Source organism: Sorex araneus, chromosome 3, assembly GCF_027595985.1.
Source record: "Sorex araneus isolate mSorAra2 chromosome 3, mSorAra2.pri, whole genome shotgun sequence".
Classification (NCBI taxonomy): Eukaryota; Metazoa; Chordata; class Mammalia; order Eulipotyphla; family Soricidae; genus Sorex; species Sorex araneus.
Genome location: NC_073304.1, coordinates 194,758,894 through 194,782,623, shown reverse-complemented (window position 1 = coordinate 194,782,623; position 23,730 = coordinate 194,758,894). Strand labels below are relative to the sequence as shown.

Here is a 23,730-nt window from a genome sequence, read left to right as displayed (position 1 = left end):
AGGCCATTTGCATGACAATAATTGAGCCAAGAATAGAAAGCTAGAGGGATGCAAGGGTGAGGCTGGCAGCTGAGCTGGGTGAAACCTCCTGATCAGATTCCCCAGCTCTGCTCTGCTGGCGAGGAGGAGGCGGGAGCTGAACCTGAAGCAAGGCTCCAGGGAGGGAACCTCAGGGTAAAGGTCAGGGCTCGGGGGATTGTGGGGAACTGGCCCTGCTGGACTTTACCTCGCTCCTCCCCTCCACTCTGGAGCCTGCCATTGTTTGCCTTCTATGCGGGTGATGGAGGGCACCATGGCAGGGCAGCACCATCTCTATGATGCCATTGTGATCGGGGCTGGCATTCAGGGCTGCTTCACTGCATACCACCTGGCCAAACACAAGAAGAAGGTCCTCTTGCTGGAGCAGGTACTGTGTCCTCTCTGCGCTCCTGAGCTCAGGGACTGTCCCCCTCCCCGCCCCTACAGAAGGATTTCTCCAGCCGGAAGGCTGTCGGGTAAAGGCCAAATAACCGAAATCATCAAATTCTATATGGTTTGGAGCTTGGCTGCTGGTGTATTCTGTGACAGTGCAAAGCAAGTTCTCCTTTCCATAACACCCTTGTTAGGTCTCCGGGTACTTTTTCTCCCTTCGCTGCCTCCTTGACCTATTCGTGTTTTGTTTTGGTGTTTGAACCATATCTGGTGGTGCTTCTGGATCACTTCTGGCGGCTCAGGGCACCATAAACATTGGCGGGGATCAAACCCAGGTCTGTCCTGTGCAAAGCAAGTGTCTTGCCAGCTATTCTAGCTCTCTAGCCCCATTCTTAGCCTCTTCTTTTTTTTTTTTTCATTGAGGTACCATGATTTACAAAGTTGTTTATGATTGAGTTTTAGGCATATAGTGTTTCAATACCAATCCCTTCACCAGAGTCCACTTCCCTCCACCAATGTCCCCCAGGCTGTCTCTGGGCCACACTTTGAGCCAAACTTTGAGCCCTGAATGCCAGTGCTCAAAGTTTACTCCTGGCTCTGCACTTAGGGATCACTCCTTGAGGGGAACCATACGCAGTGCTGGGGATTAAACCCAGGTTGACCAAGTGCAAGACAAGTGCCCTACCCACTGTACTATCTCTCTACCCCCATGATCTATTCTTTTATTGTTATTATTGTTGTTGTTGTTTGTTTGTTTTGCTTTTGGGGGCCACACCCAGCGGTGCTCAGGTATTAATCCTGGCTCTGCACTCAGGAATTACTCCTGGTGATGCACAAGAAACCATATGGGATGCAGGGGAATCAAACCCTGGTCAGCTGTGTGCAAGGCCCTACCCACTGGCCAATCTCTCCAGCTCCAATGACCTATTCCTTTTTAAATTAAAAAAAAATCGTATTGAATCACCTGAGATACACAGTTACAAAGTTGTTTATGATTGAATTTCAGTTATACAATGTTTCAACACCTAAGGTTCCTTCATCAGTGTAACATTTCCCATCACCAATGTCTCTAATTTCTCTCCTGTCTCCTCCAGCTAGCCTCTTTGCCAGATATTTTTTCTCCTTTCTCTCTCTCTCTCTCTTTCTTTCTCTCTCTCTCTCTCTTATTTTCCTTTTACTCACTGTGGTTTGCAATACTGTGTTTTTTTTTTTTAATACTGTTTTTGAAAGGGTATCATGTATATCCCTTTACCTCCTTTCAGTACTCAGTTCTTATCCAGAGTGATCATTTCCAACTATCATTGTCATGGTTGTCCCTTCTCTGTCCCAACTGCCCTTCCCCTTCCTGGCCCCTGTTTTACTGCCGTGACCTAATCCCAACTAAGCAGTATCCAAGGCCCTTTTCTTCCTTCTTGCTACCAGGTCTCTTCTGAGCCAGAATAGGTTGGTTTGGCCTGCGAAAAGGAATCAGCTCTGGCCTGGGTAATCTTTCTTGTTTCTGGTTTGGAGGTCACACCCGCCTCTGGCTCAGAGGGCCATTTGCAGTGGAGCTCAGGGGAGCATGTCATGTAGCTCTGGGCATCAAACCAGGAGCTCCTGCATGCAGAACAACACTCCAACCTTTGAGCCATCTCCCTGGCACCTGCCTAGGGTGATTAAAGTAAATATCATATTGCTCCCATGCCAAGGCTGATTTGCCAGACTCTCTGAGGCAGGATTCTTCCCAGCACATTCTGGAGCTTCTGTTTCTGGGTTTTTTTTTTATTATTATTTATTTATTTTTATTTCCTGCTCCACTCTAGATAATGGCATCCTCCTTGTTAGAAATACAAAAAAATAAAATTTAGGTGTGAATTTTCCTTCCTAGAGAGGTGACCTCGTATCATACGGTGCAGGCCTCAGTGAGCCTTTGCCCTGTGGGTGGACCTCAGCTAGTTACAGGTTCTTGGGTGGACCTCAGCTAGTTACAGGTTCTTGGGTGGACCTCAGCTAGTTACAGGTTCTTGGGTGGACCTCAGCTAGTTATAGGTTCTTTTGAGGACACATCCAGCCGCGCGCTCTACTCTTCTGTTCTGTCTGCAGCTCTTGAGGCTGGTTTTGTGTTAGTCTTCTTGCTCATGGGCTAGATTGATTAGAAGCCGTTTTTTATTCTCTATCAGTTTTCTCAAAGCCCGAGGAAGTCCGGGTCCAAACTTGCAGGAAACTGTTCATCTTTTGCTAAGTCCTAAGGGCTCCCATTTGTCCTGAGTGGTCTGAAACCACAGAAAAAATATTAGCATCAATTTCCTTGTCCATGAAATAAGGAGACTAAACTAGAGGGATCTAGGGAATCCTTCCTTCCTTCCTTCCTTCCTTCCTTCCTTCCTTCCTTCCTTCCTTCCTTCCTTCCTCCCTTCTTCCCTTCCTCCCTCACTCCCTCCCCCCTCCCTTCCTTCCTTCCTTCCTTCCTTCCTTCCTTCCTTCCTTCCTTCCTTCCTTCCTTCCTTCCTTCCTTCCTTCCTTCCTTCCTTCCTTCTTTCCTTCTTTCCTTCCTTCCTTTCTTCTCTTTCTCCCTACTTTTTGGTTTTTGGGCCACAATCAGCTGTGCTCAGGGTTTACTCCTGGCTCTGCACTCCAAGAATGTTGGAGTACCTGGATGTTGGAGTACCTGGATGTTGGAGTACATCACTGTTGCTACTAGTACCTGAGAAACTATATGTGGTGCTAAGAATCAAATTCAGGGAAGGCAGGTATCCTAGCTGCTGTTCTAGTTTTCTGGCCCTATCAATTTTTTTTTTCTAATTCTGCTTTTCTACAAATTAGGTGGAATTGCAGCAGGCTGACTTTTGGAGAATCAATAAGGAGTGGGAAAGTTGTTAGCAAAAAGGAAGACTGAGTTCATGTTCCTAAAGAACTGTCCTGATAGTTTAATCAGTAATCTGGCAAAAAGGGAGAGACAGTTTGAATAGAAATATTTGAAGAACAAATGGCTCCTGGTGGACAGATGATTTTTAATTTTCTTTACTTTTACTTGTTATGTTTTGGGGGCATGCCTGGCGGTTCTCAGGGAAGGGCTACACCTCATGCAGTTTCACGGATCAAACATGGCCCTCCTGGGGGCCGGAACAATAGTACAGCAGGCAAGGCATTTGCCTTGCAGGCAACTGACCTGGGTTCAATCCCCAGCACCCCATTTGGTCCCCCAAGCCCCACCATGAATAATTGTTGAGCACAGAGCCAGGAGTAAACCCTAAGCACCATTGGGTATGGCTCTGAAACAAAAACAAACAAATAAAGGCCTTCTGCATGTAAAACATATGCTCCCATTGAACTATCTCTCTGACCCTGAGATGATTTTTATTTATCTACAGAGGAACTTTTTTGTGGGGGAGGGGGGCACACCCACAGGTGTCCAGGGGGCTACTCCTGGCTCTGTGCTCAAGGGTCATGCTTGTTGCTCAGAGGGCCATATACAACACTGGGGATCAGTCAGCACCTTACCACTGTACTATCCTTCTGGTCTTAGCCCTTGCACCATCTCTCTACTCTGAGATGTTTTCTATGTTATATATATATATATATATAATATATATATTTCTATGTTATATATGTGTGCATATATATGCATATATGCATATATATTTATATATATTTGGTTTTGGGCTACACCTGGTGGTGCTCAGAGCTTACTCTTGGCTCTGCACTCAGGGATTCCACCTGGCAAATCTCAGAGACCATATGTGATGTTGGGGATCAAACCCCAGGTCAGTTGTCTACAAAGCAAGCATGCTACTTGCTCTAACATGACTCTAGCCTCTCACTGAGATGACTTTTTATTTTTCTTTTTGGGTCACACCCAGCAATGCTCAGGGGTTACTCCTGGCTCTGCACTCAGGAGTGTCCTGGAGGTGCTTGGGGAGCCATATGGGATGCCGGTGGTTGAATTCGGGTCAGCCTCATGCAAGGCAAATGCCCTACCCACTGTACTATTGCTCCAGCCCCTGAGATGACTTTTAAAGGGGGATCCAGTGGGGGTGGGGGGGTGGAGAACAGCCTCAGTTGTCTCTTACTCTCCCTTTCAGTTTTTCCTACCGCACTCCCGAGGCAGCTCTCACGGGCAGACCCGGATCATCCGAAGGGCGTACCCTGAAGACTTTTACACCAACATGATGGATGAGTGCTACCGGATATGGGCCCAGCTGGAGCACGAGACCGGGACCCAGCTACACAGGTGAGGGGGTGGGGTTGGGGAGGAGTTTCTGCACTCAGCGGGCTCTCAGCAGCTGGAGGTGTTTTCAGAGCATGAGATGGTGGTGGCATGAAGACAGGGGAGAGGGGAACAAAGGACCCAAGGAAATGCCAAGCCAGGGACGCACTGCCCTAGAGGTGAGCACCAGGCTGAGTCCCCGGGCTGGGCCAGATCTTGTGGCTGAGGCCAACAGACATTGCCTTAGGGAATAACGTGGGGAACTGCAATCCAGGGCCAGAATCTGTTGTTTGTTTGGGGGCCACACCTGGCAATGTTCAGGGTTTATTCCTGATTACACGCAGGGTTCAGGGGACCATGTCGGGTGCTGGGGATTGAACCCCATCAGACACGTGCAAGGCAAATGCCCTATCTGCTGTACAGTTGCTCCACCCCTCGTGTCTTTTCTGGGTGGAACATTCTGAAATTCCTTTAGGACAGGAAAGGAAATAGAGAAGGAGGGTCCTATCTTGATTGCTTATATTACCACTAGTATATTTTTTTAGGGGGGAGGGGTTAATCTGGCTCTGCACCCAGGAATCACTCCTGAGGGTGCTTCAGGGACCACGTGGGATGCAGGGGATCGGATCCAGTTTGGCTGCATGCAAAGAAATCACCCTACCTGTGTACTATCTCTCTGCCCCCTCCCACTAGCATCTTAACCTCACAAGTATTTTCTCCTCACCCCAGAGTGACCCTGTAAAATCAGTTATTCCCTCCTCCCTTCTAGGTGCTCCTCCAGTCATATTGTTTGCTCTGGCAGAATGAACCTGCAGCTATTTTTCAGTTCACCTTGGGGCTCTCTCTAACCTTTGCAACTCCTGTCTCAAGGACCAGACCCTTTACCCTTCAAACACTCCTGGAGAGGAAGGCTCACAACTACAACCTTTGATGCCTGGAGAACTTTAACCCTCTGCTCCAGCCACCGCCTTCCCTCTCTGTGGTTCCTAACTGAATCTCCCACAAACCCCCAGCTCTGCCTACAGGGTGGCAGTTATTTTAATGGCCAGGAACTAAGAGGTTACTGTTCTGTTGCAAAAACACCATTAACTTAAGAACAAAGTGAAATCCATTATGCAAATACAGCTAGGGCAGCTAATTAGAAATTTATTCCAGAGGAAGCTAATGCACCCAGCACCCAAATAAAGGAGTATGTCTTGCTGAGGGGACTGGGGGGTGATTGGCAAAGGGACCCCTCTCTGTCAGCCATCTGTGAATACTGCTGAGTGTCTTGTGCTGCCACGGCCTTGGAGGTCTGTCTGCTTCTTCCCAGAAGATAACTAAGGGCTGTTAGGAGACTTTCTGGAATTTTAAAACAGGAAGATGATTATGAAGTCAGATAGGCTTGACTTCAGCTCTCTGTTGTGCTAGAGCATTTGTCTTACATGCGTAAGGCCCAGAGTTCAATCCCTGGCATCGCTGAAAAAACAAAGCAGGAACCGGAGAGATAGTACAGTGGATAGGGTGGTTGCCTTGCACGAAGCTGGGCTGGGTTTGTTCCTCAGCATCCCATGTGGCCCTCTGAGCACCACTAGGAATAATTCCTGAGCATCACCGGGTGTGGCCCCATACCAAAACCCAAACAAAACAGCTGTAGCACTGTTGCACTGTCATCCTGTTGTTCATCAATTTGCTTGAGCAGGCACCAGTAACGTCTCCATCGTGAGACTTGTTGTTACTGTTTTTGGCATATTGAATACGCCACAGGTAGCTTGCCAGACTCTGCCATGCAAGCGGGAATACTCTTGGTAGCTAGCCAGGTTCTCGAGAGGGACAAGAGGGACGGAGGAATCGAACCTGGGTCAGCCACGTGCAAGGCAAATGCCCTACCGGCTGTGCTATTACTCCAGTCCACAACAACAACAAAACCCCAAACTAAACCACCAACCACCAAACTGTGATAACAGATTCTCTGTTCTGCCTCTTACCTCTATGAGCTTGGGAAAGTTTTTCCTGGTTCTGGGCTTCACATTTTCTCAGCGGTTTGTTGTGACCAAATAAGACCCTTGTCACAGGGCCTTGCTTCTTCCTGAGAAGGGCATCCAGGCCCAGCCCAGGATTCTACTCATCAATGAAGGGAGAAGGGTAGGAGGACGAAGGGACCCTCAGAGGTCTCACAGAGATTGAGAGCCAAGGAGAAGACTCCTCGGGATGGATGATCTTATGCCCTCACAATGCTCCTTTTTCCTAAAGGACAGGGATTGAGGTCTTCCACACCAGTCAGGCCTGACCCACCTCTCAGCTCGGACATACATAGTGGTGAGATCACAAACAAGCCATCTCACCTCCAGAAGACTCAGTTTTCTCATCTTTAGAGTAAGACTGCTAGTATCTGCTTTGTGAAGCTGTTGTGAGAATAAGCATGTGCCAAGTATGAACAGTACCTGGCAGAATCATCCTCATCCTTATTTTTCTGATTCTTATTGTTATTTGAGGGCTAGAGCGATAGCGCAGTGGGTAGGGCATTCGCCTTCCACGTGGCTGACTCGGGTTCGATTCCTCCGCCCCTCTTGGAGAGCCCCGCAAGCTACCAAGAGTATCTCGCCCACACAGCAGAGCCTGGCAAGCTACCTGTGGCATATTAGATATGCCAAAAACAGTAACATCAAGTCTCACAATAGAGACGTTACTAGTGCCCGCGTAAGCAAATCGATGAGCAACGGGATCACAGTGACAGTGATTGTTATTTGGGGGCTGGGGGTTGGGGGCATTAGGCCACACCTGGAGATCCTCAGAGCTTGCTCTTGACTCCCTATTCAGGGATCACTTCTGGTGTTGATGGGGGTTGAACCCAGGTTGACTGTGTGCAAGGCAAGTGACTTACCCACTGTATAATCTCTCCCGCCCACTTATTTTTCTAATGCTCTCAGGGGCTGCACTCGGCCCAAATGCTCAAGCATCACTTTGGGGTTGTGATGCTTTCTGTGAGTCACATTCTTTAGTTTCGAGGCTTCCACACAACTGACTGCAATGGAGCTAGAAATTGTGGTTCTGGGAATCCCAGACTGCAGAGTTTCCAGGATGTCACCTGTGTGTGTGGGTAACAACAGCGATTGAACTTGTGGCTTCAAGCTTGCAAGGCAGACACTTTAACCACTGAGCCATCTCCTGGCTTTCTTTTTTTTCTTTTGGGTCACACCCCGCGATGCTCAGGGGTTACTCCTGGCTCTGCACTCAGGAATTACTCCTGGCGGTGCTTCAGGGGACCACATGGGATGCTGGGAATTGAACTCGGGTGGGCCGCAAGCAAGGCAAACGCCCTACCTGCTGTGCTATCACCCCAGCCCCATCTCCTGACTTTCAATTTCTTCTTCCTTCCTTCCATCCTTCCTTCCTTCCTTCCTTCCTTCCTTCCTTCCTTCCTTCCTTCCTTCCTTCCTTCCTTCCTTCCTTCTGTTCTGGTTTTGGAGATCAAACCACAGATCCTCATATAAGCAAGGCAAGCAAGTGTTCTACCACTGAGTTACAACCCCAACCCTCCCCATATATATTTTAGATTAGACTAAAAGTTGGCAAACCTTTTCTGTAAATGGGCACATAGTAAGTATTTTAGGCTTTGCAGGCCATATGGTCTCTGCTGCAACTATACAACTCTGCCAATTATTCAGCCCTGCCAGTGTAGTGTGAAAGCAGCCACAGATAATATGTAAACAAATGAGCATGGCTGTGTTCCAATAAAAGTTTATTTATGGGTGCTGAAATTTCATAAGATTATCATGCTTAAAATAGCAACCTTTCTTTACTTTTTATCAACTATTTAAAATTTAAAAAAATAAACAAGGCAGGAGAGATAGTATAAAGGTTAATGCACTTACCCAGCATGCACCTGCAATAGCAGCCCTGATTTTAATTCCAGCACCACATATTGTCCCCAAGCACCACCAGCAGTGATCCCTGGGTACAAAGCTAGATATGATCCTTGGGTACTGCCAGGTGTAGCTCAAAAAACAAACAAACAAACAAACAAAGGATCAGAAAGATAACACAGCTGGTAAGGTGCTTGCCTTGCACAGGGCCATCCTGGGTTCAATCCCCGGCACCACATATGGTCCCTGGAGCTTCCAGGAGTTATCCTTGTGCTCAGAGCCAGGATTAAGCCCTGAGAACCACCCACTGAATGTGCCCCCAACCCCGAGAGAGAGAGAGAGAGAGAGAGAGAGAGAGAGAGAGAGAGAGAGAGAGAGAGAGAGAGAGAGAGAGAGAGGAGAGAGAGAGAGAGAACGCAAGAGAGAGAGAGAGCAAGAGAGAGAGAGAGAATGAGAATGAAAAACAAAAAACAAAATTTATATATAAGGTGCTTGCCTTGCACATAGCCATCCTGGCATCCCATATAGTCCCCTGAGCACTTCCAGAGTGGAGAGTGAGAAGTAAGCCCTGAGCACTGCTGGGTGTGCCCAGAAACAAAAACAAACAAACAAATAAAAAACAAATAAGAAAAAAAAAAAACAGGTGTAGACCTAAAGTCCCTGTTTCAATATTTGGTTTCAAAAGTTAATAAACTAGTTTATTCCTGGACCATTCCCCTGTTTCCAAATAAGTCCATACCTAAATGACCCCAAACCAAAGGATGGCTAATTTGCATTTGAAGAGGACAAATAGCAGAGACCTTTTTAAAAGACCACTCATGGGGGGCAGAGAGAAACTACAGTGGGTTCCCTTGAGCATCACTAGGAGTGATTACTGAGCACAGAACCAGGAACAAGAAAGCCCCAAGCACTACTGGGTATGGCCCCAAAACAAACATACAAAAAAAGACAAAAATCTTTCTGACTGAAGCAATTGTACAGGGCTTAAGATGCTTGCCTTGTATGCAATCTCATTTCTATTTCCTGCATCACATGGTCCCCCCAAGCATCACCATGTGTGATCCCAAACCCCCCTAAATAAAAAAGAATGTGCTTTTGAAAAACCTTTAAAGTTCCATAGAATGTTAGGTATTATTATATTATTATGAACAATTCCTTTTTAAGGGGTAATCTAACGAACTCAAGCACACCAATTTACTCCATTCTTTCACTTAGTAGTGGCAGGAGAACAGATACTGTCCGTTCCAGTTCCTTTAGCTTCAGGTCCTAATTCTGATTTTCTCAGTGATTCATCATCTTTCTGATTCTTTTTTTTTTTTTTATCTTTCTGATTCTTATTCTCTAAATTTCTTCTGCAAGAACCAGCACAATACCCTCGTCTAAATGATAGATGCAAGAGCATATCCTTAATGCTGTTTGATTTTTTTTTTTTTTAATGCACAAACCTTTAGGAATCAGTAGTGAAGAGGACTGTCCAACTCTTTATTCGGTTCTGCCTCTTCCTGTGACAGTGGCATACTAAACACAGTGGGCTCAGAATATTTGCATATATTTTGGGAACAGGCAATGACACATGTGTCAGATCACAAGGTCTGAATCTTGTGTGATGCGTACAGTCAGGATGCTGATACCAACAGCAAATCCCAGCTCTGTGGCCCGTGTGTCTCCTGCCCCGCCTTCTCCCTTTGAATCCTACTATCTAGCTCCTGACCCCGGCTGCCCCTGCTTAGCTGACAATATCAGACAAGATCACAGCCGTAGGCAGTACAGCTGCTGGCAGAACCTGGTGGCCCCCTCCGCAGCTGCTGCTTCCTGTGCCTGTGAAGTGTCTGGCTTGTCAGCCACATCCCCTCCCTGGAGCAGTCTTTGTTAACCAATTCCACCTCAGCCCACTGAGCGGAAGATGAAACGTGAGCACGCCTCCAAACCCAACAAAGACCGCAGCCATTGCCAAATCCCAATTCGTGTCCCTTCCCCAAGGTGACTCTGAAAGCTCTCTGCCTGGTGTTTCTAACCCAGAGAAAAGAAAGAAACCCAGAACCTGGGGTGGGAGATGGCAGAAGCCTGGCATGGAGGCACCGGTGCTGTCTCCCTGTCACAAGCCCTCCCCACTCCTTCCTGTCCCCAGTCCTACCAGTGGTAACTGGTAGAAATCCCAGATCACCAGCTCCCTCCATCACATCTGAGGCTTTATTCAGGCCACAGAGATGTCAACAAGGCTCACAGGAGGAATCTTCCACTGGCCTCGATGCTGGATCCAGCTAGGGGCGGGAGGAAGGCCTGTTCCTACCAAATGTTCTGCTCTCAGCTGATGACTCTCTGGGGGTTGGGAGCTGTTTCCAGGGCTCCCTGACCCAGGTGCCAGCCCAGACTGGTCATAACCCGGTAATTTCCCCACTCCTAGGATGGGCCTGTCCCTTCTCACCCTTCTCAAACTTTCTAGTCGAAGTCTCGGCAGAAAAAAAGAGGAGAGGAGGCTCGAGCACAGGGGTGCAAAATTGATGCAGAATGAACAGGCTGTTTATTGGGATCTAGGAAAAGCCATTAAGAAAATAAGCACTTAAATGATTTTCAATCTGCCCATGGAAATCATCTATCTTCATTCTGGGGGGGAAAGGCCCATTCTCCGATCCTGGTTTTGATTGACTGATTTCCAATTCTCTAAGCATTTCCCACAGGAGCCTCTCACCTATCTCCCATAATGACAGGCCTTTGCATTTCCAGGCAGTGTTTTACATTTATTTCCGATTTGCTCATAATGGTCAAAAATCTCTCTCCAATCCAAGGCATTTCTCCAGCAGTGACGGTTTCCCTCAGGCCAAATAGCTCAGCTGTGATCCACGGAAAATGAGAATTTCCCATACGCATCTTCGGACGAAGGGAGGGTCCAGCATCACAAATTCAGATGGAAAATTTCCCACTGTTAGATCAATATCTGGGCTAAGAAATAAATGCCACAGGGGCAGAGAGCTGGAGCAAAATGATTACAATCGGCACAATTACATTCACCGGCATCAAGGCACTGATTACTCCTCGGGATGGGGAGCTCCCGCTTCATCCACCACGGGACAGCATGGGAATTAGAACATCACTCAGCATTTCATAATTCCGCAGACTTGCCTGTTGTCTTGGTGTGAGTTCACTCTCCCTGTCCGTAGGAAGGGAACGGCCCTTTCCTGTAAGAAGTGTTGGAAAGAAGGAAGGAAGGAAGGAAGGAAGGAAGAAGGGAGGAAGGAAGAAAGGAAGGAAGGAAAGGAGAAAGGAAGAAGGAAGGAAGGGAGGGAGGAAGGAAGGAAGAAGGAAGAAAGAAGGAAAGAAGGAAGGAAGGGAGGAAAGAAGGGAGGAAGGAAGGAAGAAGGAAGGAAGGAAGGAAGGAAGGAAGGAAGGAAGGAAGGAAGGAAGGAAGGAAGGAAGGAAGGAAGGAAGGAAGGGAGGGAGGAAGGGAGGAAGGGAGGAAGGAGGGAAGGAAGGAGGGAAGGAGGAAGGAAGGAAGGAGGAAGGAAGGAAGGAAGGAGGGAGGGATGGTGGGAGGCAGAGAAGGACAAAGGAAAAAGAACAAGTAATGAAAATCCAGAGTCTCTGAGACCAAGGCTGATGTTTTACAGGCAAGGGGAGAAAATATGTCACTCTGGAATTTCAGGGTCAGGGATCTGGTATCATCCCTGCTAAGGGGAGGATTAAGCCAAGACTTGCCCAGAATTCTACCCAGCCAAACCTCATCAGTGACCAAGAGGTTTGCTAGGCAACTTTTCATGACCCGAGAACCAAGCTGAAGTTCTTTAGGGGCCCAGGAAAGATGCTGCTTGACTACTGAGGCATCCACGGCCTCTTGGCTCAGGCTGAGCTCCGAAGCGTTGGAGCCGCGCGCCCGCTGCGGGCGGGAACGCCGGGTAGGCGGGGGGCCATGGCGAATGGATTCGGCGCGCTGCGCAGCTCTGTGTACTGACACCGGCCCCAGGGCCCGCTGTGTCCCTGCCCCCTCCCAATCTTCTCTTTAATCCCTCCGACCAGATAATGTGGGATTTGGAAGCATGTAATATCCATGAGACTCCATTATGGGCTATTACGAGCTTTATATGCAGTACCTGGGGGATGTACCAGGCTGACGCTGGTCACCGGGCGCCTGAAAGAGAGAAGGGACCACAGGACCGGCCCCCAGGGCCACAGTGACCCTTTCATTGTTTCGATCCATTCCGGTAAGACACCAGCTCTCGTCTCTTGTGCCACTGAGACAGAAGGCGTGAAAGAGAAACAGCTTTCGTTCCACAGGGAATCAGAAGCAGAGGCGAGACCAGGGAGAAACAAAAGCTTAGCATGCCTAATTCATTGTTGGGGGCCGGAGAGACACCCCACTCCCTCTCTGCTTTCTGCACATGAGCGCTGCCCGCCTCAGTGTGGGCTCTTAGGATCCCTAGAGCCTGTCACTGGGTAACAGTGGCAGTTCACATGGTGACAACTGAAAAATGGGGCATGACATGTCCACATGCCCCTGGGGGGGGGCAGTACCCCCTGAGGGTGTGGAACCACTGAGAGTCCAAGAGACATGTTAGGAGGAAGGTGGGGCTGGTCAGCGGGGGGCGGGGGGCAGACAGAGCCAGATGATGCTGCTCCAGCTCCCAGCTTAGACCCTTTCCCAATGAGGCCGCCTCTGAGAGGGGATGGAGAGAGCCAGGCCGGAATCAACAGTGCATTTATTCAAAGGCAAAGGGGAGAGGGCAGGTAGAAGCATATCCAGTGGGGGAAAGGAATGAAGAATAAAGAACTCAATATCGTCAACTGGGTGGAGTGCACCTGTGCGGCAGGAGGTCGGGGCTCCATCCCCAGCACTGCATGGGTCCCCCAGCACTGCCGGCTAAATGCCAAATACAAAAACATAAAAGCACAGGGAAATAAAAATTATGAATGGACTCAGGAGGCCTGAGTAAGCACCAGGGAAGAAGTCTTCTCCAGCTTGCTGGACACCCTTCTGGGAGTGGGAATAAATGGGATTAGGATCTCCAGGGCAGGCTGAGTCCTGAGGAGAGAGGATGGAGGTACCAGGCAATCCACATGGAAAGCCAAGAGTCTTGGAACAGACTCGAGCGACCACCCATGTTGGGTCCTTCCTCCTTTCTCCCTCTCTCCCTTCTTTCATTCTTTTGTCTTGGTTATTTCTGTATTATTATTGTTTTTTTTTTTTTTTTTTTTTTTGGTTTTTGGGTCACACCTGGCAAGGCACAGGGGTTACTCCTGGCTCTGCACTCAGGAATCACTCCTGGCGGTGCTTAGGGGACCATATGGGATGCTGGGATTTGAACCCGGGTCGGCCGTGTGCAAGGCAAATGCCCTACCCGCTATGCTATCTCTCCAGCCCCATATTATTGTTATTTTTAAAAAATTTTGGGGCCACAGGGGCTGGAGCGATAGCACAGCAGGTAGGACATTTGCCTTGCACTCGGCCGACCCAGGTTTGATTCCCAGCATCCCATATGGTCCCCTGAGCACTACCAGGAGTGATTTCTGAATGCAGAGCCAGGAGTGACCCCTGAGCATCACCGGGTGTGACCTAAAAAGCAATAAATAAATAAATAAATAAAATTTTGGGGCCACATTTGACAATGCTTGGGAGATACTCTCAACTCAACTTTGTGTTCAGTGCTCAGGGAACCATTCAATATCCAGGATCTAACCTGGGCCTCCCATATGCAACGTATGCTGGGGGGGGAGGGGGGAGTTGCGGCTGTTGTGTTATTGTTTGGGGGAGCCATACTCTGCAGTGCTCAGGGTTGATGCCTTGCTTTGTGCTCAGGGGTCACTCTTGACAGGGCTCTGGAGATCATATGCAGTGTCAAGGATTGAACCCAGGTGGGCTGCATGCAAGACAAGCATCTCACCTGCTGGACTATCTCTCCAATCCCAAAGCCCTATCCTGTGTACATGAGGCTGAGGCCCAGACTCTCCTTTCTCTGCCTGGACCAGCGGTGTTGGTGTTGAGTGAGACCGTACGGCCCCGAGTACTGACACTCCTCTGCCCCTTCACCCAGGTGTGTTGTTTTTTACTCACAGGCAGACAGGATTCCTGCTGCTGGGAATGGAGGAGAATCCTGAGTTGAAGACCATCCAGGCTACTCTGGCTAGGCATGGGGTGGGGCACCAGCGGCTCCAGCATGAGGAGCTGAAGCAGCGTTTCCCCAACATGCAGCCAGCAAAGGGAGAGATGGGCCTCTTGGATGAGTCTGGAGGGATCCTCTATGCGGACAAGGCGCTCAGAGTCCTCCAGGTGAGACCGTGCAATCTTAGGGGCAGTGCAGCTCCTGTCCCATCAGCCCTCTCTCCTCCCCACCCCAGGCAAGAGCCTTTGTCCCGCCTGCTTTGCTGTTAGCCTTCAGGGCAGGGCAGTTTTATAATTTCTTTCTTTCTTTCTTTTTTATTTATTTATTTTTTGTTCTTTGGGTCACACCCTGCGATGCACAGGGGTTACTCCTGGTTCATGCACCCAGGAATTACTCCTGGCAGTGCTCAGGGGACCATATAGGATGCTGGGAATCAAACCTGGGTCAGCTGCATCAATGCAAATGCTCTACCCACTGTGCTATTGCTCTAGCCCTCTTTCTTTCTTTCTTTTTCTTTTTTTTTAAATTTTGGACCACACAAAACAGTGCTCAAGGTTTTGTTTTATTATTTTTTTTTTCCTGTGCTGCACTCAGAAATTATTCCTAGAGGTGCTTAGGGGACCATCTGGGATGCAGGGGATTGAACTGGGTCAGCCATGTGCAAGGCAAACTCCCTACCCGCTGTACTATCACCCCAGCCCCAATTTTATAAATTCTCTGCTCTCTTTTCTGCATTAAGTGAAGGACTTTGTCCAGGATGAATCTCATATAGAACAAATTCACCGTTCTCCGCCTCTTTCCCTTCAGAATGCGATTCAACAGCTAGGAGGGATAGTGCGTGATGGAGAGAAGGTGCTAGAGATCAAACCAGGGCAAACAGTCACAGTGACAACACCTTCCGGGAGCTACCAAGGCAAAAGCTTGATCATCACTGCAGGCCCTTGGACCAACAGGCTCCTCCAGCCCCTGGGAGCAGAGCTGCCTCTCCAGGTGAGAGGACCTGGGAGTGGGTGTTAAGAGAAGCCTTGGAACCCATTTGGATCCTGGATCTGCTGTTTGCTGGTGGGTGATCTGGGGCAAATTTGTTCACCTCAGTGAGCCTCTGCTTTATACTCTGAAAAGTGGAATCTAGGACTGGTGGAGAATTAAATTACAGTACCTATAAGAGATAGCCTGGGTTTTAGCAAGCATATATGTAGTGTCCTTCACTACCACTAAAGTGCCCGACATTCTCCACTGCTCTGCCTGTCACCTCTAGTCCATCTCTTTATTACCCGCAAACTGAGTATTTTAATCCTAGATCAAGTGTTTGTCATTGTTTGTCTAGTTTATACTTTCCAGAAAATAGCCTTTGATTTCCTTCATCTTTTGTGTTTTTTATTTCTTTTTTTTTTCTTTTTTGGGTCACACCCAGCAATGCTCAGGGGTTACTCCTGGCTTTGCACTCAGGAATTACCCCTGGCAGTGCTTGGGGGACCATATGGGATGCCGGGGATCGAACCCGGGTCGGCCACGTGCAAGGCAAACGCCCTACCCACTGTGCTATAGCTCCGGCCCCTGTGTTTTTTATTTCTATATAGTTGATTTCTACTGAAATTTTTATTTTCCTCCCTCTACTTTGTGTTTTCTTTGTTATTCTTGTTCTTGTTTCTTGAGAAGTGATGTTATGTGTGTGTGTGTGTATCAGTTCTTATTTATAAATAAACACATGTGTTGCTATGACCTACCCTCAGTACAGCTTTTGCTGCATTCCATACATTCTGGTTCATGTTTTCATTCTCATTCGTATACAGGAAAAGTCTTATTTATCCTTTGATTTCCTAATGTTAGTATGTTTATTAATGTAGTATGTTGTGCAACTACCAAGTGTTTAGTTTTTTTTTCTGGATTTATGTTTGTTGTTACTTCTACCTTCAAACCATTGTAGGCTGAGAAGTTATTTGATATTATTTATATCCTATTGATTGTATGAAAACTTGTTTTCTATCCCTGCACTTGGTCTATCCTATAGAATAAACCATGTCTTTCTGTCGGTCATGGTCTTCTCCAGTGTTCTACTGCATGTCCTCTGGTTCTCCATGTTTTCTAGTACTCTGGAAAAGAATGTGTACTCTGATTTTTGGTAATTTTTGGTGGGTAGAATAAAGTTCTAATATGACTATATGACTGTAAAATCTAGGTCTTCCATTTCTTTCTTTAAGATTTTCTTATAGATTGTATTTGTCTTATTGATCTATTTAATAGTGAGAATGTGGTCCTAAATTCTCCTGCCATTTTTCTCTAGACATGTTAGTAGTTGCTTTATTTATTTTGATGCTCCTCTATTTGGTATATATTAATTATATATAATGGTGTATATATTAATATATGGGAGAGCCTGGCAAGAAAGAGAGAAAGAAAGAAAGAAAGAAAGAAAGAAAGAAAGAAAGAAAGAAAGAAAGAAAGAAAGAAAGAAAGAGAGAGAGAAAGAAAGAAAGAAAGAAAGAAAGAGAGAAAGAAAGAAAGAAAGAAAGAAAGAAAGAAAGAAAGAAAGAAGAAAGAAAGAAAGAAAGAAAGAAAGAAAGAAAGAAAGAAAGAAAGAGAGAGAGAAAGAAAGAAAGAAAGAAAGAAAGAAAGAAAGAGAGAAAGAAAGAAAGAAAGAAAGAAAGAAAGAAGAAGAAAAAAGAAAGAAAGAAAGAAAGAAAGAAAGAAAGAAAGAAAGAAAGAAAGAAAGAAAGAAAGAAAGAAAGAAAGAAAGAAAGAAAGGAAGGAAGGAAGGAAGGAAAGGTAAGGGAGGAAGGAAGGAAGGAAGGAAGGAAGAGAAGAAGCAAAGAAAGAAGGAAAGGACGGTGAAGGGCCAGAGCTTTAGCTCAATAGGCTGAACAACGCTTTGCATGGAGGAGGCCTGGATTTGCTTCCCAGCACCACATGGTTCCAAAGCACTGCCAGGAGAAACGCCCAAGCATTGAGCCAGGAGGAAGCCCCAGGTACCAACAGGTGGGGTCCCCAAATTCCCCCTCCACAAAAAAAAGGGGAGTAAGGCAGATTGATTTTTGCGTATGCAAGAAAATATGGCATGTAAATGACCTGAGGATGGGTAAAGCAAGGGTGAAGAGATAAGCAGCCAACCAGACTTATATCAAAGGGCCACAGATCCCAGAAGATGTTCGACGTATCCTTAGATTTCCAAGAATTTCCCCCTTCATTCCCACTCCCTCTCCCTGCCCAGACACTGCGGATCAATGTATGTTACTGGCGAGAGAAAGTTCCTGGGAGCTACGGTGCAGCCTTTCCGTGCTTCCTGAGCCTGGAACGCAGCCTGGGTTCCCACCACGTGTATGGGCTGCCCTCGAGAGAGTACCCAGGGATGATGAAGGTGAGTGGAAGGCCTCGAGAAGGCGAGTGGGAAGGAAGCCATGCGGATATGGGGCAGCTGCGCTCATACTCCTCAACAGACCCCCTTAGAGCTAGTGGGTACCTGCAGGAACCAACAGCACTAGGGGCTACATGCACCCCCAGGCCCCTAGCAAAGGGAATCCTTCCTTTGCAAATAGGACTTGCAGGGGTCCAAGCATCTTTCTAGGTAAACTTATCTAGTCTCTGTGGGAATTAGGACAGGCTGGGAAATGATGGGCGTGCCCTGGGTGAGGAGCAGGGAGTTGGAGAGATAGTACCCAGGTCAGGTGGCACAGCTGACCTCATTTTGACCCCAGGCATAGTCCCCCAAGCGCGCCAGGACTGAGCCCTGAGTACAGAGTCAGGAGTGGTCCACAAATCCAAAATCCAAAACAAACAAACAAACCCCAAAGCTTCCCCTGCGCTGGCCCTGGCAGCTGACTCTGCTCTGATTGGAAGCCAGGTCTGCTATCACCACGGCAACAAGGCGGATCCGGAGGAGCGGGACTGCCCCGAGGGCCCCTCTGACATCCAGGATGTCCAGATCCTGCGCCACTTTGTCAGCAAACACTTACCAGACCTTGAGTCGGAACCTGCCATTGTGGAACGCTGCATGTACACGGTAGGGGTTGGGCCCGGCGCCGCAGAGCTCTGGATCCTGGGGAAGGGACAGGGCATGACCAGCTTGGGTCTCTAGTCTAGTTGACCCTCTGGCGTGGAATGTGCCTTGATACAAACAAGCTTGCACAGGCAGACGGCTTACCGCTCCCAGAGAGGCGCCTGGAGCGGTTATTCATATTCCTTTTCATTAAGAAACTAGGCTTATGCCTGGCAGTCCTTCACGATGTTTCCCAGAAGAGCTCTAAAAGATTTTTTGGCAAGATGTTTTAGTTGAACAGGCCTTCGGGAGAAAGAGGAGAAGAGACAGATGTCACCAGGGCTGGAGGCAGCTGAAGATAGTTTACATGCATTAGCTGAGCACCTACTGTGTTCATAGCTCTGTGGGGGAAGAGGCAGATGGACAGAGAGAGAAAGTCTGGTATTGCCCAAAGGAGCACTGGCACACAGACCTCATTCCTACGCCCTGTTCCCCTTCTTCTTGCGAACAAATGCGGCCCCATCCCCTCCCTTCCGGGCCTGGAGTGCTCCTTCCCCACTCTATCCTCAGGAGACACTGTTGTGACTATTTCTTTCTAGAACACTCCTGATGAGCATTTTGTTCTTGACCGACACCCAAAGTACGACAACATTATCATCGGTGCTGGATTCTCTGGTGAGCATGAGGAAGGGGAGATGGGTCTCTGGAAGCTGATAGTCCTGTCTATTGGGGCTGGGGAGAGAGTGCAGAGGGTCGGAATCTTGCTCTGCATGCAACTGACCTGGGTTTGATCCACAGCATCCCTTAGGTTGCCCTGAGCCCTACCAGGAGTGATCCCTGAGTACAGAATCAGGAGTAGGCCCTGAGTAATGCCAAGTGTGACCCCAAAACGAAACAAAACTACAACAAAATGCTGACCAAACTGCAGGGGGAGATTGCTTGCCTTGCATTTGATCAACCCTGATTCCATCCCCCGGCACTATGTATGGTCTGCTAAATTTGAACCAAATTTGATCCCGAGCACACCAGGAGTGACTCCTGAGCACAGAGCCTATAGTAAATCCTAAGCATTGCTGGCTGTTGCCCTCAAGAGGCCTCCCCGCCAAAAAAAAAGCTGACCCACTTTAATGCCAGCCAGAGGTAGTTTGCCACACTTTTAACTGCCAGGCATTGGGGGGGGGACGGGGCGGGGGGCGGGGAGGATGCCAAATTGTAGCTGCTGCATGTGTCAGGAGGCGGGGAGGAACAATCTGAGAAGGGTGTTCCTGGAAGGCAATGTCCAAGTTTGGGAATGCTGCTGAAAGGAGAGGAAGTCCCACTCTCTGTGGGTGCTGAGGGGAGCCCAGAGCGCCCATCCCTTCTCTGAGCATGCCTGGTTGTCTGCTCTCCTTTTCCAGGGCATGGATTCAAGCTGTCCCCTGTGGTGGGGAAGATCCTGTATGAATTAAGCATGAAATTAACGCCTTCCTATGACTTGACACCTTTTCGAATCAGCCGCTTCCCTAGCCTGGGAAGAGCCTGCCTTTGATCCTGGGCAGCAACCTCCTTCTGTGCCCAGAGGAAGTGGAGAGGAGAGAGAATCTCAGATGAAGCAGAGTGACAACACGCTCTCCTTCTGCTTCTCCTGAGCCCCCTGCAAATCGGAATGATTGAATCTCTCTTCTCTCCCTTGTCAGCTCCTCAGTCCCACTACTTTGCTTTCAGAAGACCAATCAGATATTCCATAATCATAGAGTAATGAAGCCCTTAGAGGTGGAGATGAAGCTTCTCTCTCTCTCTCTCTCTCTCTCTCTCTCTCTCTCTCTCTCTGTGTGTGTGTGTGTGTGTGTGTGTGTGTGTGTGTGGTGGGGATCACATCAGCAGTTCCAGCTTAGTGCTTGGGATTTGCAAGAGCATCAGACTGAGAGCCCCTCTGTGCAAAACATGCAGTCTAGTCCTTTGAACTATCTCCCTGGCCCTGAGGTGAATAAGAAGAGGCATAAGGAATGGCCAGGAGAGCAGAGCAGTTGTCTGAGTGCTATCTGGGGCCGGGCTGTTGCTCAGGGTAGAGCACCTGCCTTATATGCTTGAATCCAGGAGCTCCCTAGTTCTGTCGGGTGCCATCCCTGGCTTGGCCCATCTGACTCCCAGTTCTAAAACCAAGTCTGCACCCTCTTGGTGAATGGCAACAACAAAACGAAGTGGAAAACAAAGACTTCTTTTAGGGGGGACATTTGATAAGCTGGAACAGTTTTGACCGTACAAGGGAGAGTGAGGAATATTCTAATCTAAGAGTCTCCTGGTCTTATAACGAGACCCACATCTTGCATAAAAAATGTTTGTTGAGGAATAACAAGCAATGAACGAATGAACAAACGAACGAATGAATGAATGAATGAATGAATGAAGCTCAGTGATAGCTCAGTGGTAAAACATCTGGCCTGCAGGTCATGAACCAGATTCACCACCACCACCACACAATAACAAGGGAAGGGGGATAAATGAGCAATAAACAGAGAAATAATGCAATGGCATTAAAGTCTGTGGTGAGTTTTATTTTCCATGTGACCTTGTTTTTTTACAGACTCAAGTGTCTTAATCAGTTTCCCAGAACCCATTACTCTGAGAATTCTGGGGATCTGGATCCCCTTCCTGCCCTCAACTTCTTTCTCAGGGTTTCTCGTCTGCGTCGCCTCCCTTCTCTGGTTCTGTAAAGATACTCAGCTCCCCTGTCTCTCATTAAGGTGTATTGTCAGGTCCTTATGAAGATGGAGCTGTTATACCAGAAAGAAAGCGAGAGACACACTCGCTTAGAAACCCCGTTCAATGTTTGAATGTTAAATGTGCCATTTTATTATCATTAGGATTGCTCCCACTTAATGAAACGGCATTAGCACCGAGGCGGCTGGCCTCCTTGCACTAATTGCTTTGGAAGGGAACCGGCTCACAAGTGCCCTGGGGGTGGGGGGCGGAGGGGCGAGGAGTGTGGGTGCACAGGGGACCCCGCAGGAGGGTGTTCAGAGTGGGTAGTGTGGTGTGAGAAGACAGGAGAGAAAGTGGTCTGGGGAGAGAAAAACCTGGACTGGGGGGCACAGGGGGGGATGGATACTAGGAGGAGTCACTGGGCCGAGAAGAGTGGGAATGGGAAAAGAGTGAGAATGTTCCCAGAGGAAATACAGCACAGAGGAAATTACTCTTGGAGTGCCCTAGAGAGGAGGTACCTGAGCTAACACTGACTCCGGGGAATCATCATAACAAGCCAAGCTAACGCCACCCCACCCATCCCCCCAAGCCAAGCCAGCTTTGGGGGGCACTTTCCACTGGTTCCCTGAACCTCAGCTCTGTCAAATGGGGGAATACCACAACCTGGATGAGCCTTGTCGTTCTTATGTCACATGAAATAAGCTAAATTCGCCTTATGGGAGACCCATAATGATGTCAAGTTTGTACAGGAAGGAGGTAGAATGGTGGCTGGGGTCAGAGAACTTGGGAGTTAGTTTATTTCACTCCTCCAAAAGCAGTTTTCCTGGGTCCGCAGCCATAGTACAGCAGATAAGGTGCTTATCTTGTGCACAGCAGGTCTGGGTTCAATCCCTGGCACTTCGTAGGTCCTCTGAGTCCCACCAGGAATGATCTCTGAGCACTGAACCAGGAACAAGCCCTGAGCACTTCCAGATGTACCTCTCACCCCCCCAAAAAAAATTCCCCGAACCAATTTTGCCTCTTCCCATCCTTCTGTTAATGTGGGTGTTGCAAAGACAAGGTGTTACAGGTATGCTTGATTTTGGTGCCCGCGTGCCCCTTGGTGCTCAAAGTGGGTCCCTCGCCAGTGCTCCCCTCAGTCATGTTCACATACATTCAGTTTGCAGTGACTCCCGGGGTCACTGTGGTATTCACACGTACACTCCATGGGGTTGTGATCCTGCTCTCAGCATTGGGACATCTTTTTAATTATGATACTCAATGGTTAGGGGGTACCTCTGTCAGCCTGGGTGTGATGCAGTGGAGTCATTTATGGTGCAGGGACCGCAGGCAGCTGGGGATTGGGTTCACAGCCTCAAGCTTTAGCCACTGAGCCTGCCCCAGGCCTGGGGAGCTAGTGATGAGTGGGCACAGGTTTAGATTTGGGAAGAAGAAACCCCCATTTCTTCAGTGTTTGATCCCCAAATAAAAATAAAATAAAATGAAAACTGGAAATAAAAAATAGATTCAAATAGTGTATTTTACCACAGAGAGGGGCAAAAGGGACTAATAATATTGATCAACTTTATAATGATAGGGCTGGAGCGCTATCAGAGTGCTTATTTTGCATGCAGCTGACCAGATTTGATCCCCAGCATCTCATATGGTCCTCCAAGCCCACAGGGAATGATTCCTGAGTACAGAGTCAGGAGTCAACCCTAGGCATTGGTGGGTATAGCCCAGGAGAGGTAGGGGAACACTTCTACAGTGATATCACTGTATCACTGTATCACTGTCATCCTATTGATCATTGATTTGCTCAAACGGGCCCAGTAACGTTCTCTATTTGTCCTAGCCCTGAGATTTTAGCAGCCTCTCTTTACTCATCCTTTCCAATGGTGCCACATTAGAGGCTCTTTCAGGGTCAGGGGAATGAGACCCATCATTGTTACTGTTTTTTGGCATATGAATATGCCACGGGGAGCTTTCGAGGCTCTCCCATGCAGGCAGAAAACTCTCGATAGCTTGCCAGGTTCTCTGAGAAGGAGAACTAGGCTATAAGATGTCGTGCAGCTGCATTTACTTCTGGGAACTTGGTTTTATAGTCTCTGGATGCTGGCCGTTGATGGGATTACACGGTGCCAGGGGCAGTTTGTGGGTGTGATTGCCTAGCTACTGGAAAATAAGGGGTCTGGGTGGAAGAGGCCCAGTCCCAACCTGAGCAGGCTTGGAGATCTCAACCCTGGGACACAGAGTCTCTTGCCCCTGTGGCTGGTTACAATGATATATAAGAATCAAATAAGAGAGGCTGGAGAGATAATTCCCAGCAACCCATATGGTCTTCTGAGCCCACCAGGAGTGATCTCTGAGCACTGCTGGGTATGAATCAAAAGCAAAAAGGAAAAAAATAGAGGTCACTTGCTTAGAAGCTAAAGAGATAGAACAGGGGTAAGGTGCTGGCTTTGCATGTGGCTGATCCAGAATCAATCCCAGCATCATATGTAGTCTGCTCAGCACCACCTGGAGTGATCCCTGAACGGAGCACTCAGTGATCCCTGAGTG

General features: G+C 48.2%; 1 protein-coding gene across 1 annotated transcript; it reads left to right on the top strand.

Moving 5' to 3' along the window:
- Positions 1 to 281: 281 nt before the first annotated feature.
- Positions 282 to 20,974, top strand: PIPOX (pipecolic acid and sarcosine oxidase). Its single transcript, XM_055132865.1, has 8 exons — positions 282 to 406; positions 4,473 to 4,621; positions 14,488 to 14,701; positions 15,342 to 15,524; positions 17,743 to 17,889; positions 18,373 to 18,531; positions 19,107 to 19,182; positions 19,905 to 20,974. The coding sequence occupies exons 1-8, from the start codon at positions 293 to 295 to the stop codon at positions 20,033 to 20,035; spliced, it is 1,173 nt and encodes a 390-aa protein (XP_054988840.1). The 5' UTR covers positions 282 to 292; the 3' UTR covers positions 20,036 to 20,974.
- The last annotated feature ends 2,756 nt before the right edge of the window (positions 20,975 to 23,730 follow it).